At 41.1% G+C, this 14,312-nt stretch overlaps 1 protein-coding gene across 1 annotated transcript in view; it reads right to left on the bottom strand.

Moving 5' to 3' along the window:
* RAD54B (RAD54 homolog B) overlaps positions 1 to 14,312 on the bottom strand; it is a 170,980-nt gene that overhangs the window by 7,213 nt on the left and 149,455 nt on the right. The window contains exons 12-13 of the mRNA XM_073631973.1: positions 12,191 to 12,452; positions 10,468 to 10,534 (exon numbers count right to left, since the gene is read on the bottom strand). Of these exons, the coding sequence (XP_073488074.1) occupies positions 10,468 to 10,534; positions 12,191 to 12,452 (329 nt within the window). The remainder of the gene's footprint in view (positions 1 to 10,467; positions 10,535 to 12,190; positions 12,453 to 14,312) is intronic.

Genomic DNA, 14,312 nt, shown 5'->3' on the forward strand with positions numbered 1-14,312 from the left:
AAGGAGGGAGAGAGCGAGGGGGGAGAGAAGGAGGGGGGGAGAGAGTGAGGGGGGAGAGAAGGAGGGGGAGGGAGAGAGCGAGGGGGGAGAGAAGGGGGGGAGAAGGAGTGGGAAAATGAGGAGGGGGGAGATGGAAGGGGGAGAGAGGGGGAGAAGGAGAGTCTGGTCACAGTGCTCACTTCCTTGAATGGTCCCCGGGGGCTCTCAGTCAGTGAGTTTTCTCAATGTGGCTGTCAACTCCTTAATCTTCCTGCTCCCACATCCCCTTCACAGATGCAGCAGCACACAGGCAGGGAGAGAGGGGCGGGAGACAGGATGTGTGTGAAGCTCAGGCATGCTGGAGGGGGTGGAGCAGCGTGGGGATCCTCTCCTTCCAGGACAACCACACCTCCTGAGCCGTTTGTCACTGCACACTGAGCCCAGGGATCGTCAGGAGGATGGAGCTGCTCAGCGGCCATCAAAGGAGGGGGAGGAGAGGAGCAGGTGGTTTCGGGGGGGGGGGGGGTTTGCTCATTTCTGCGCCCCTCTAGTGCACCAACTGACACTTCCCCTCCTATGTCGCTGGCTGGGAGTTAGGAGCCAGTGCAGCGGGTGGCACCAACAAGGGAAGATACCAACTTGGAGCCCGGCGTCCTGAACGACCGGGCCCCTCAGGACGCTCGGGCCCCTTACACTTGTATGGACTGTACCCCCCTGATGGCGGCCCTGGTCATGCACTCCACAAATCTGGCCTTTATGGAAGAGTGGCAAGAAGAAAGCCATTGTTGAAAGAAATCCATATGTCCCGTTTGCAGTTTGCGAGAAGCCATGTGGGGGACACAGCAAACATGTGGAAGAAGGTGCTCTGGTCAGATGAGACCAAAGTTTAACTTTGTGGCAAAAAAGCAAAACGCTATGTATGGCGGAAAACTAACAATGTACATCACCCTGAACACACCATCCCCATCGTTAAACATGGTGGTGGCAGAATCATGTTGTGGGGATGCTTTTCTTCAGCAGGGACAGGGAAGCTGGTCAGAGTTGATGGGAAGATAGATGGAGAAAATTACAGGGCAATCTTAGAAGAAAACTTGTTAGAGTTCGCAAAAGACTTGAGACTGGGGCGGAGGTTCACCTTCCAGCAGGACAACGAACATACAGCCAGAGCTACAATGGAATAGTTTAGATCAAACCATATTCATGTGTTAGACTGGGCCAGTCAAAATCCAGACCTAAATCCAATAGAGAATCTGTAGCAAGACTTAAAAATTGCTGTTCACAGACGCTCTCCATCCAATCTGACAGAGCTTGAGCTATTTTGCAAAGAAGAATGGGCAAAAATGTCCCTCTCTAGATGTGCAAAGCTGGTGGAGACATTCCCAAAAAGACTTGCAGCTGTAATTGCAGAGAAAGGTGATTCTACAAAGTATTGACTCAGGAGGGCTGAATACAAATGCACTACACACTTTTCAGATATTTATTTGTAAACAATTTTGAAAACAATTTATCATTTTCCTTCCACTTCACAATTATGTGCCACTTTGTGTTGGTCTGTCATATAAAATCTCAATAAAATAGATTTACGTTTTTGATTGTAACATGAGAAAATGTGGAACATTTCAAGGGGTATGAATACTTTTTCAAGGCACTGTAAAAAAAATAAAAAAAATGTGGCAAAAAAATACAACTTTCCAAAAAGGTGTCATTTAGGGAATATTCGTACTGTCCTGCTGTTTTCGTGCCTCAAGAAATGAGATACGGTGTCAGTACATCAGGATTGGTCAATTTTCTGATACATACAGTGCTCACCATAAATTAGTACACCCCATCAGATTTGTCAGAAATCAACATTTTCTATGGGACACTATACTATAAAATACTCCCACAAATGGGGGCCATTGATTGCAAACAAGATTTGTTAATTTGCACACAAAAAAAAGTATTTTTCCTAATAAATTATTTCAAGACCATGTTGCAAAAATGAATACACCCCAATGGTCTTAGGAGCAAAGCTACATTTTATACACAAAATCCTAATTAACAAGAATTCAACTGCAGGTGAGTCTAATTATTCATTAAACAGGTGTCCAGCAGACAGTTAATTATAAAAGGGCGTTCCTTAAAGAAAACCCCTTCCCATGTCATGCTGTCCGTAATGGCTCCACATTGAAGAGAAATGTCACAAGGCCTGAGAAAGAAAATCATTTCTTTACACAAGAAAGGTGAAGGCTACAAGAAGATCAGCAAAGGTTTATTTATCAGTCAGAATATTGTCGCAAAAGTGAAACAAAATTTTAACAAAAGATGGAACTGCAACCATCTCACAGAGACATCCAGGCCATCCACGGAAGTTAACAACTCGACAGGAGCGTCTTCTGATGAGAAGGGATGAAGAAAATTGTCATGCAAGTTTACTGCAGTTAGCTAAAGAAGTAGAAAGCCAAACTGGGGTGATTGTTTCCCGTGACACAATATGGCATATACTGCAGAGGAATGGCATGCATGGGTGTCGTCCACGAAGGAAGCCTCCCCCATGCACAAAAAAGCCTGCCTAGAATTTCCCCATGCTGAAAAAGAAGACTACTGAGACTTTGTACTCTGGAGTGATGAGTCCAAGATAAATGTTTTTGAAACTGATGGCTTCAAAACTGTATGGCGTCGCAAAGGTAAGGAGTACAAACAAAATGCATGGTGCCTCCTGTGAAACATGGTGGTGGCAGTGTCCTTCTGTTGGGCTGCATGAGTGCTGCTGGTGTCGGGGAGCTGCATTTCATTGATGGTATCATTAATTCACAGATGTATTGCTCTGTATTGTAAGAGAAGATGCTACCATCAATCTGTGCCCTTGGTCGTCGTGCACTTTTCTAACATGACAATGATCCACAACACACATCTAAGGCCACTGTTGCATTTCTGCTGAAGCGCATGGTGAAAGTGATTCAATGGCCAAGTATGCCTCCTGATCTGAAGCCAATCAAACACCTATGGGGAATTCTGAAGAGACAAGTTGAGCACCACTCTCCATCCAGCATCCAGGCTCTAAAAGAGGTTGTTCTTCAAGAATGGAAAAATATAGATGTTGCAATATGTCGCCAACTTGTTCATTCCATGGCTAGAAGACTTGGTGCTGTCCTTACAAATCATGGAGGTCATACAAAATACTAGATATAGTCGTTTTTGTTGTGGGGTGTATTCATTTGTGCATCAACTAATTTGAGTAAGTTATATTATTAACCTTACTTTCATGTAATGTGCTAAGCTAAGCTAAATGTTTTATAAAACTCAGTTTTGTAAAAATTTTGGAAATTGTTCTTGTGTTCATTGAGATATTGATTAAAATCTTATTTTTCAAAAGGCGTGTACTCCTTTCTGCTGAGTACTGTATACTATAGTTTGTGGACTCTATACCTTTCCTACAGACTAAATAATAAACACTGATTTGGTGTTTTTTTCACCAAAGAAATGTAGCAGAATACAGTTTGGCCTAAAGTTACAAAGAAAGATTATTTATTTGCAAAATTTTATAACAGAAACAAAGAAAAACTTGTTTTTTCCCGTTTATTTAGTAAAAAAAAACCCCAGCAGTGATTAAATACCACCAAAAGAAAGCTCTATTTGTGTTAAAAAAATGATACAAATGTCATATGGATACAGTGTTGCATGACTGCGCAATTGTCATTCATAGTGCGACAGCACTGAAAATTGGCTTGGGTAGGAAGGGTGTAAATTGAAGTGGTTTAACATAGGCAAGTCATACAATGTTATATTTTCAAGTTGCAACAGTTCCAAATATGTAAAGCGGATGAAATGAGTATTGAACACGTCACCATTTTTCTAGGCAAATATATTTCTAATGGTGCTATTGACATGACATTTTCACCACACGTTGGTAACAACCCATGCAATGAAAACAAAACAAATAGGGTCAGAAATTAAGTGATGTGTAATAAAATGGAATGACACAGGGAAAAAGTATTGAACACACTAACTGAAATTTACTTAATACTTTGTACAAAATCATTTGTTGGTAATGATAGCTTCAAGACTGTATGGAGAAACCAGTCACATGCATTGCTCAGGTGTTATTTTGGCCCATTCTTCACAAACAGTATTCAACTCTTGAAGGTTCCGTGGGTCTGTTCTATGAACTCTAATCTTTAGTTCTTTCCATAGATTTTCTACTGGATTCGAGTCAGGTGATTGGCTGGGCCATTCTAGCAGCTTTATTTTCTTTCTTTGAAACCAATTGAGAGTTTCCTTGGCTTTGTGTTTGGAATCATTGTCTTGTTGAAATGTCCACCCTCCTCTCATCTTCATCATCCTGGTAGATGGCAGCAGATTTTTATCAAGAATGTCTTGGTACATTTTTCCCTTCATCCTTCCTTCAATGATTTGAAGTTTGCCAGTACCAAAAAAACAGCCCCACACCATGACGTTCCCATGTTTTTGGAGTGATGTGCAGTGCAATTTGACCTCTAAACATGGTGTGTATTATGGCATCCAAAGTGTTCAATTTTGGTCTCAGCTGACCGGACTATATTCTCCCAGTATTTCACAGGCTTGTCTAAATGTTGTTCAGCAAACTTTAGGGCTCCATTAACACCTGAGCTGAGTGCAGCGACAGCTGCTGCAGCTCATTTTTTTTTGTTTTTTAGTGGAGCGGCCTCATTCATTTAAATGGGCCTCCCTTCGCTCCAAAGAAGCTCATGTACCAAATCTTGGTACAGAGCCAGGAGCGTTTGCGTTTTTTGCCGCAATTGTGTTTTGTTGCTCGAAAATTGCGGCAAAAATCACACTGCGTTTGGGGTGCCATTAAGGAATAATGGCATCGCAAATGCGTTCCGCCCCGATTCTGGAATCGCGGCGATTCCGCCAGCGATCCAAATTCGCTCAGGTGTAAATGGAGCCTTAATGAGCTTCAATGCGCTTTTTCTTCAGCAATGTCTTGCGTGGTAAACTTGCATACAGGCCATGGCAGTTCAGTGCATTACTTATAGTCTTCTTTTTAAACAAGTTTACCTGCTAATTCCAGGTATTTCTGAAGCTCTCCACAAGTGGTCCTTGTCTCTTAGACAACTCTTCTGATAATTTTTCTTGCGAGAAGCACCTGTTCATGGCCGGTTTATGGTGAAATTATGTTCTTTCCACTTACGGATTATGGCCCCAACAGTGCTCACTGGAATATTCAGACATTTAGAAAGCCTTCTGTAACCAATGCCATCAGTATGTTTTGCAACAATAAGGTTGCAAATGTCTTGAGAGAGCTCTTTACTTTTACCCATCATGCAAGTTTTCTTTTTTGACACATTGGTAACGAAACACATTTTTATAGGCCATCAGTTGAGACTGAACCAGCTAATATAAATTTGCACTGACAAGGGGCAGGATTGCTTTCTGGTGATTTCAGCTTGTGTCTTGGCTTTGCATGCCTTTTTGCACCTCCCTTTCTTCATGTGTTCAATACTTTTTCCCTGGGTCATTACATTTTATTACACATAAAATATCTGAACTTATTTGTTCTGGTTTCTTTGTTATGCATGGATTGTTACCGACATGTGGTGAAAATGTTATGTCAGTAGCACCTTTAGAAATATATTTACTTAGAAACATGGTGACGTGTTCAATACTTATCTTACCCGCTGTAAACCATAACAAGGAGCTTCTCTTTTTTATTTTTTTGTAATTCCTTAATTTACCAAAAGAAAGTTGCAGTCAACAGCCGAGCTTCTCTTTTTTTCTTCCTTTGAATTTTATTTTCAACAAAAGAGCCAAAAAGGAAAAAATAAAAAAGTCCATAGAGTTCAACCATCCAAAAAACAAAAAGAAAAGTACCATATACAGAGCCCTATACCTACAGCTGGAAGCAGCTACATCACAGTTGTGGCGTGGCCCCACTTACCTCTATGGGGCACATTGGCCAGTAGGATTTTGCCTGCCAAACACAACATGCCTTACTTTTTCTGCTGTGTTGCAAAGCACAGAGTCATAGTCATGATGCACTGCATCGCAGCACAGATGATGTGGATGAGGACATTCAGCGGCCATTGCCGAGTTTTGACAGTGGCTAAGGCAAGTAAAAAATGCGCCTCAACCATCTTGTTTTACCGAACTGACTTGCCCATGTGAAAAAAGGCGTTAATAGTGAATAGTGAACCGGCCGATGTCTCCCGACATTCGGCCCGTGTGTACGGGGCATAAGACTGTATTTTCTCTTCTCTATTCTACCACTTGTATCACTATTGTTTTCTATCCTATCACTAGACTGGTCAGGTTCAGTAATCAGAGAAAGATGGGATGGCTGCATGTTACATGGGTTACCATTTTCTTTCATTCTAATTCCAGAATTAGACATAAGTCAAGAATTAACCACAGAATGCAGAAGAAAATGAAAAAGTAGTCACAAATTGTCACACCCTTCGACACACATACATATATGGTGTGTAATATGAACATTGTGCTGGAACAGCCTTACACTGCAGCACACTGACACGATGGCTCTATAGATAAGGTTCCTGCTGGGCACATTAGATAGTAGTAAGTATGCTTCTTGGGGTTATCTAATCTTGATGTGTGTAAGTCAAGGAAAGGCTGGGAAATGACGCTCAGTAGCATCAGGTAAAATCACAGGTTAGGCTACAATCCGATTGAGCAATCTCCTTTAAGTCTACCAATAATTAATATAAGCCAAATCCCATGGTTTAGGTAAGCCATTGACTAATTGCTGGTAAAGGGGACCACAAAATAATATGATAGCTGAAAGCAGCTAGACCAGAAGATGGTCAGGTGCCTATGGAGCGACAGCAGACATCGACCACTCGGGCTATTTGGGGGAGGAGTCAGACATATTTAAAGACTTTTAGAGGCATCAACTGTGCAAAGAGTGTGTATGAAGCCTGTGCGGGCTTCATACACACTGGACGTTTTTTTCTGTTGTTCCTGGGGGCATTTGGTGTTTTTTATTTCCTGCCTCTAAATGCCCCTGCACACCTCAGCGCTTTGTAGCTCCAAAACGCTGGAGGAGAAAAAAAATCAATTAATCTCTATGGAGTTGGTTTACATCTCCACTACAAGTCACCTGAAGCTCAAAAAAGTTCTGTAGCTTTTAAAGTAGCTCGAATCGGGCAGATTAGTGTGTTTGTTTTTCAATCAAGAAATGCATGATTGAAAACATTGATTCAAACGTTTGTAGTGCGTTTTGTTGAGCATTTTTCTACTCAAATGCAATAATTAAATTAAAATAAATAAATAATAAAATAAATAATAAAAAGAAATAAAATAGAAAAACCCCAATACCAATCCTTAACCCTAATATTAACCCCTAACCTAACAAAATAAATAAATAATCAGTAAATAAATAAATTAACCCCTAACACTAACTTTGAAATCTTAACCCCTTACAAAAAAAAAGAAAAAGTAAAAAAATAAATAAACAAAAGCGGATGAAAAAGCTGAAAAACATAGCAGCAAACAATAAAAAAAAAAATTATACTTTTCTCTTTTGGCTAGTTAACCACTACACATCCGCGCTATGGCCGAATGACGGCCACAGCGCGGACCTGCATTCCCGGGAGGCCGTCATATGACGGCCTCCTCTGTGCACGCTCCCTGCAGGGTGCGCTCCGAGCGCGCTGTGATCACCGAGTCACTGAGACTCGGCTGATCACCGATCCAAGTAAGGGGCCGGTCCCAGGCCCCTTACCATGTGATCAGCTGTCAGCCAATGACAGCTGATCACATGATGTAAACAAAAGATCAAAAGATCGGTAATCGTTTTTTTTTTTTTACTCACGCTGACAGCGTGAGTAGAAAAAAAAGCCGATCACTGGCTGGGATGCGAGGGACATCGGTCCCCAAGTGGAAGAGGCACATCTGCCTCATCAGTGCCACCTAATAGTGCCAATTAAAAGAGCCCACAGTGCCACCTAACAGTGCCCACAGTGCCACCTAACAGTGCCCACAAGTGCCACCTATCAATGTTCACAAGTGCCACCTGGCAGTGCTGCCCATCACTGCCTCCCATCAGTGCCCATCACTGCCACCCATCAGTGCCCATCACTGCCGCCTCATCAGCGTACATCAATGAAGGAGAAAAATTACCCGTTTAAAATTTTTTTATAACAAAATAAAAATTTTTTTTTTTTTTAAATTCAGTTTTTTACATTTTTTTAACAAAAAGTAAAAACTGCAGAGGTGATCAAATACCACCAAAAGAAAGCTCTATTTGTGGTGAAAAAATGATAAAAATGTCATGTGGGTACAGTGTTGTATGACCACCCAATTGTCATTCAAAATGCGTCAGCGCTGAAAGCTGAAAATTGGTCTGGATAGGAGGGGGGTTTAAGTGCCCTGTAGGCAAGTGGTTAAAAAAACGCTGAAAAATGTGATGCTCAGATGTGACTGCAGCCTTAAAGGCAGAAAAAACCCCCATAGCCACTGCGTCCAGGAGCAGCAGAGTTTTGGCAGAAAAAACACTTGACGCGCCTAAACGTGTCTAAATGCAACTAAGCGCTAGGTTAATTAATTTCAATGGCCAGAATAAATTATTATTTTGGCCAATTAACTGCTTGCAAACCAGCCGCCGTCATTATACTGCGGCAGGTCGGCACCTTTAAGCACCAGGTCGGTATGTCGGCTCCTTTAAGCAGAATAGCAGGCGCTGCGGGGGTGCCGATGCGTGTGGCCGGCGGTCGCAATGACCGTGGGCACGAGAGCCAGAACAGGGACGTGTGTGTGTAAACACATGAATCCCTGTTCTGTGAGGAGAGGCAGATCGTGAGTTCCTACCAGCTAGGAACAAGGATCTCTCATCTCCTCTAGTCAGTCCCATCCCCCTACAGTTAGAACACACACTAGGGAACACAGTTAATCCCTTGATCGCCCCCTAGTGTTAACCCCTTTCCTGCCAGTGATATTTACACAGTAATCAGTGCATTTTTATAGCACTGATCGCTGTATAATTGTAATGGTCCCAAAAATGTCCGATGTGTCCGCCAATATGTCGCAGTCCCGATAAAAATCGCAGATCGCCGTCATTACTAGTAAAAAAAATTTAAATAAAAATGCCATAAAACTATCCCCTATTTTGAAGACGCTACAAATTTTGCGCAAACCAATCAATATAAGCTTATTGCGATTTTTTTTTTTACCAAAAATATGTAGAAGAATACATATCGGCCTAAACTGAGGAAAAAAATAGTTTTTTTTATATATTTTTGGAGATATTTATTATAGCAAAAAAGTAAAAAATACTGTGTTTTTTTCAAAATTGTCGCTCTTTTTTTGTTTATAGCGCAAAAAAAAAAAAACGCAGAGGCGATCAAATACCACCAAAAGAAAGCTCTATTTGAGGGAAAAAAAGGACATCAATTTTGTTTGGGTACAGCATTGCACGACCACGCAATTGTCAGTTAAAGCTACGCAGTGCCGAATCGCAAAAAACACTCTGGTCTTTGGGCAGTCAAATGGTCCGGGGCTGAAGTGGTTAAACAATCGACTTCTGTCGAGCAGAGGAGCCCAAGCACTGATCCAAAAATCGTCCGGTCACTGCTGGACCAGCTGAATTCCAATCAGTGTATGACCAGCTTAAAGCCTCGTACACATTACTAGTTTTTTTGGGTTGAATGGAAAAAACCTGACAGCTCAGGTTGGAGCCGCTGTACTAAAGATCCGATGTTAGTACAGCGATCTCCCCTGCTGAGCTATTATCTGACAGGGAAACGGCACCCCCGTCAGAACACTTCGATCAGTAAACCTTTTTCAGTCATAAGCCTTTCGTCAGACCGGCTGCCATACACACGGGTCAAATGTCGGCCAGTTTCTATTGAACCAGCCAAAGCCGGCTGACATTCGGCATGTGTGTACTAGGCTTTAGTGTTAGGATTACTAAGAGGGGGTAGTGTCTAGGGAGCATTTGGGTAGGACAATGCTGTCTGCACTGGGATCTCTGCACCACAAAACTAACTTAGCTAATCTTTGTGCTAAAGTACAGTAAAACCTTGGAATGTGAGCATAATTCATTCCAGAAACATGCTTGTAATCCAAAGCAGTATATCAAAGCAGATTTCCCCATAAGAAATAATAGAAACTCAAATGATTTATTCCACAACCATTTATTCATAAGTCCTTCGGTCTATAGTCCATATAAAAAGATTATAATAATGTGATAGGCTGTGTAACTATAAAATGTCCATCCACAAATGGAAGCCTCCACAAGGGGATTAGAAGCAAAATCCAGCAGGAGCTACAGAGTATAAAAGAGAAGAGAGGAACCTCTAAGTGTAGCAATATGTTGCTAAATGTTGTGCCTTCAATAAATGTAGCCATATTGCTACACTTAGAGGCGCCTCTCTTCTCTTTTATACTCAATTGTGACATGACGCTACTTGTATATCAAGTCAAAATGCTGCTTTACTCTCAATCCAAGGCTTTACTGTACCAGATTTTGTTTTAGTTACATGGACATCTTGCTGTTAGAATCAAGACTGTTACCTGTTGTCAGAAGCCTGTAGATGTGCACGGTGTGCTGCTGACCATCCCTCCAAACACGAGCCATTGCCTAAAATAAAGTGTTATAGGCTTAACTTTTTTAAAAATAAAGATCAATTGAAAGCATAGTAAAAATAAAGTAAATGACTAATTAATCATTGAGCTCGGAAGATTATGAGGACATCAGGGTGTATTTTGGAAAATATAAAGCCATACAGTTCTAATAAGTTCCTAATAATTACATAAAAGGTGTAGATACTGAAGAAGATACATAAACAACAGTGCCACCTGCTGGCAAAAGACTACATATATACTTGTATAAACCATATATCATCAGAGATTTTAAAAGGCACCAAAGATAATATATAAAGATAGCTATATATATATATAGCTATATTTAAAAGAGAGGAAAAACAGTCATGTTTAAAATCAGTGCATACTGTTACATTTATTTCTTTTAACATGTATATACTGTATCTCATGAACACAACAACCTCTATTTCCCTCACATCCTCTTTTTGTTTGATGGAGATAATTTGGTTCCCTTCTTTCTGGGATAATCTGAGCGGTGCTCCTGGGATCTGTCTATTAGTTAAGCTGCTGACAATGATCGTGGGCAATATATTTTAAATGGGTTTTTAGCCTGATATACTGTATATTTGATGTACTTTTTTGCTTTGGAGACTTATTGATCTGTTGGACTAAGGTCATCCTGCAATCTGAAAACAATTTAAGAATATTTACGAATGCTCTATGATAGCTTATTCATTGGTAAGAGACCCAACTTTATTATGTGCTCCTATACTTTTATGGCATAAGTAAATTTGAGGGATTTTGGAGCCTCTTCTTTTATAAATTTTTAGCTTGATAACATTTTCAAGCTATATAGTACATCTTTGTAGGACATAATTACGGTACCTTGAAGATCACCATATCCCCCTGCGGCCCTTCTTCCCTATGTGTGATACGTGGTTGGACTGATTGGGGGGGAGGGATTTACTAAAACTGGAGAGTACAAAATCTGGTGCAGCTGTGTATGGTAACCAATCAGCTTCCAGGTTTTATTGTCAAAGCTTAACCACTTCAGCTCCGAGAGATTTTATCCTCTTCATGACCAAAGCATTTTTTTTGCTATTCAGCACTGCGCTACTTTAACTGCCAATTGCGCGGTCATGCAATACTGCACCCAAATGGAATTTTTAGCATTTTTTCCATACAAATAGAGCTTTCTATTTCTTTGATCAACACTGGGTTTTTTATTTTTCGCAATATAAATGAAAAAACGTTGACTTTCTGTTATAAAACATATCCAATAAAATCTAATTTCATTATAAATTTAAGCCAAAATGTTTTCTGCTTCATGTCTTTGGAGAAAAAAAAAAACAAATTTAGTTTCTTGGTAAAAAATCTAGTTTTACATACTGTCACCAGTGCAGTACAGAGTCATCATATGACTGATGTGGCGGTCATCAGGGACACTGACTGGTGACAGTATGTTAAAAAAAATAAATAAACATTTTTTATTCAATTCTTCAAACTTCTTAAAACTGCACTAGTTTGGGGGGTGATCAGGAATATTTTTTATTTGTTTGCTGTTACAATTAAGGATGAGCTCAGGCGTGTTCGCACAGCCCACGTGCAGAGCCCGCCAGGAAGCAAATAATGCAATGCTGTCTTACTGAAACAATGTGGACTGAGACTGGGTAGCAGAATAGGATCTACAGACCTGTATGTCATTAGCAGGATTCCAGTCTATATCATACAGAATTAAATGGGATGCTCCAATCAGGTTTAGGCCCACACCACCAGCTTTGGAACTCAGAAGGAAGATGAAATCTGAGGAATATTTGCTGTTAAATCCATCCACTATACGCTGTCTGTGACCGACCGGTGTTTGTCCGTCCAATCTGGTGCAACTGTACCCATGCCGATGACACAGTGCTTGCAATATGTTTAACGTCTGAGTGTAGTTTGACACAAGGACTACTCTGCAAGACATAGTAAATGCAGGTTATATATTTAGAATTTTAACAAAATATTAAAACAAAACTATGATTTAACTGATTTTATTTGAAGATATTTTGCCCTCCATGTTTCTCCCTTCATTACCATGCTAATGAAATATTAAATAAACCTGTTTATAATACATACCTTATTTTAGACCCAGTGACATTGTCACAGTGTCTCTTTGCTTATCTAGGCAATGCAGGCAGATCATGGCTGGGGGGGGGCAGGGTGTTGTACATAATTTCCTGAAAGCATTGCAGCACCCTGCCTTAGTACTCCTCTCAGAGGCCCTTAACAGTGGGCTAGCTCTTTGGAGGAGTTATGAAATTATTAAAGAATGAGAGGGACAGGGTCAGTCAGGTTGGTAAGGAAAGGGATAAATGATGCTGGACATCCTCTGGCTAGGAAATGAGTTGTGCTCTAGAGGACTTGCTGCTGCTTAAAATGCACATTGTGAGAAGTTCACAATCTGCAATGAAATCACAGTAAGTTTTTTCAGTACCGGAGAGGAGCCTGTACAACTGTGCAAGACTAAAAGTGAGGCTGGAGCTCAGTTTTATAAATCTACAAAAGGTGAATATTCTGCATCCATTTCCCAAATTAATTCTAATGTGTATTTCCTAAAAACAATATCCTAAAATACTCCCCACCCATCTTCCTCTGATAACCCGGCTTATTCATGTTGTTCTGTTCTGTTCCCAATTTCATGATCCTCCTCCTTCTCCTTTCATAGTCCAGTCACTGGCTGGGGAGGGGCAAGACCTGTAGGTGTTCATTAACTGCAGTTGAGAAAAAAAACAGGTCTCCTCCCATGTCACACAGGGCCATGCTGTGTGGCAGAGCTGTGAAAAACTCAGAAGAGGGCAGACAAAAATACAAATCTTCTGATATGTAAAATAGCTCCCTTATGCCGCGTACATACGATCGAAATTTCGGCCCGCAAAAGACCGATGAGAGTTTTTCGTCGGAAAATGCGACCGTGTGTATGCTCCATCAGTCTTTTGCTGGCTGGAGCATGCTCTCAATTTTTCGGTCGGGAAAAGTTCCTATCCGAAAATGCGATCGTCTGTGGCAATTCCGGCGCACAAAATCCCTCCGCATGTTCGGAAACAATTCGCCGCATGCTCGGAAGCATTGAACTTCATTTTCTCAGCTCGTCGTAGTGTTGTACGTCACCGCGTTCTTGACAGTCGTAATTTTTGCGTGACCGTGTGTATGCAAGGCAAACTTGAGCAGAATCCCGTCGGAAAAGCCATCATATTTTTTTCCGACAAGAAGTCCGATCGTGTGTACGCGGCATTATATAGTACATAATAAACATTTGGATATGGCCGTTTGAATGGAGTTCGGCTCTAAACCTGTCTGTAAAAAAGAATTTAAAAAAAAGAACATCGCATGTTACCCCACAACAACTATTCATATTCAGGGTTCACGCATATCATTGTGTCTCTACATTTTTCTGTACTCGCAATACAATACTCGATGTACAATCAGAATATATGATTTTTGTATTCGCCGTGAAATCCTTTTCTTGGAGTTCATTGAGGTGATATTAAGCCTTGGATTTTTTTTTTTAATTAAAACAACATGCTATAAAAAACATTGCACAGAGCAGCCCTGCGCCTCTTCTACTGGTGTCCTCTGCCGGCGCTCCTTTCTCTTCCTCCTCGATGAGTGCCTTTATAGGAAGCCGCTTTCTATGGAGGCACTCGTCGTCTATTGACACAGACAGGGTGGTTTGGCCCCACCCCCCACTACAGAGTTTGACAGCAGTGGGAGCCAATGGCTATTGCTGCTATCAATCTACCCAGTGAGGAGGGACAGGAGAGCAGCTGCTCTTG

This window comes from Aquarana catesbeiana, linkage group LG05 (assembly GCF_042186555.1).
Source record: "Aquarana catesbeiana isolate 2022-GZ linkage group LG05, ASM4218655v1, whole genome shotgun sequence".
NCBI classification, from domain to species: Eukaryota; Metazoa; Chordata; class Amphibia; order Anura; family Ranidae; genus Aquarana; species Aquarana catesbeiana.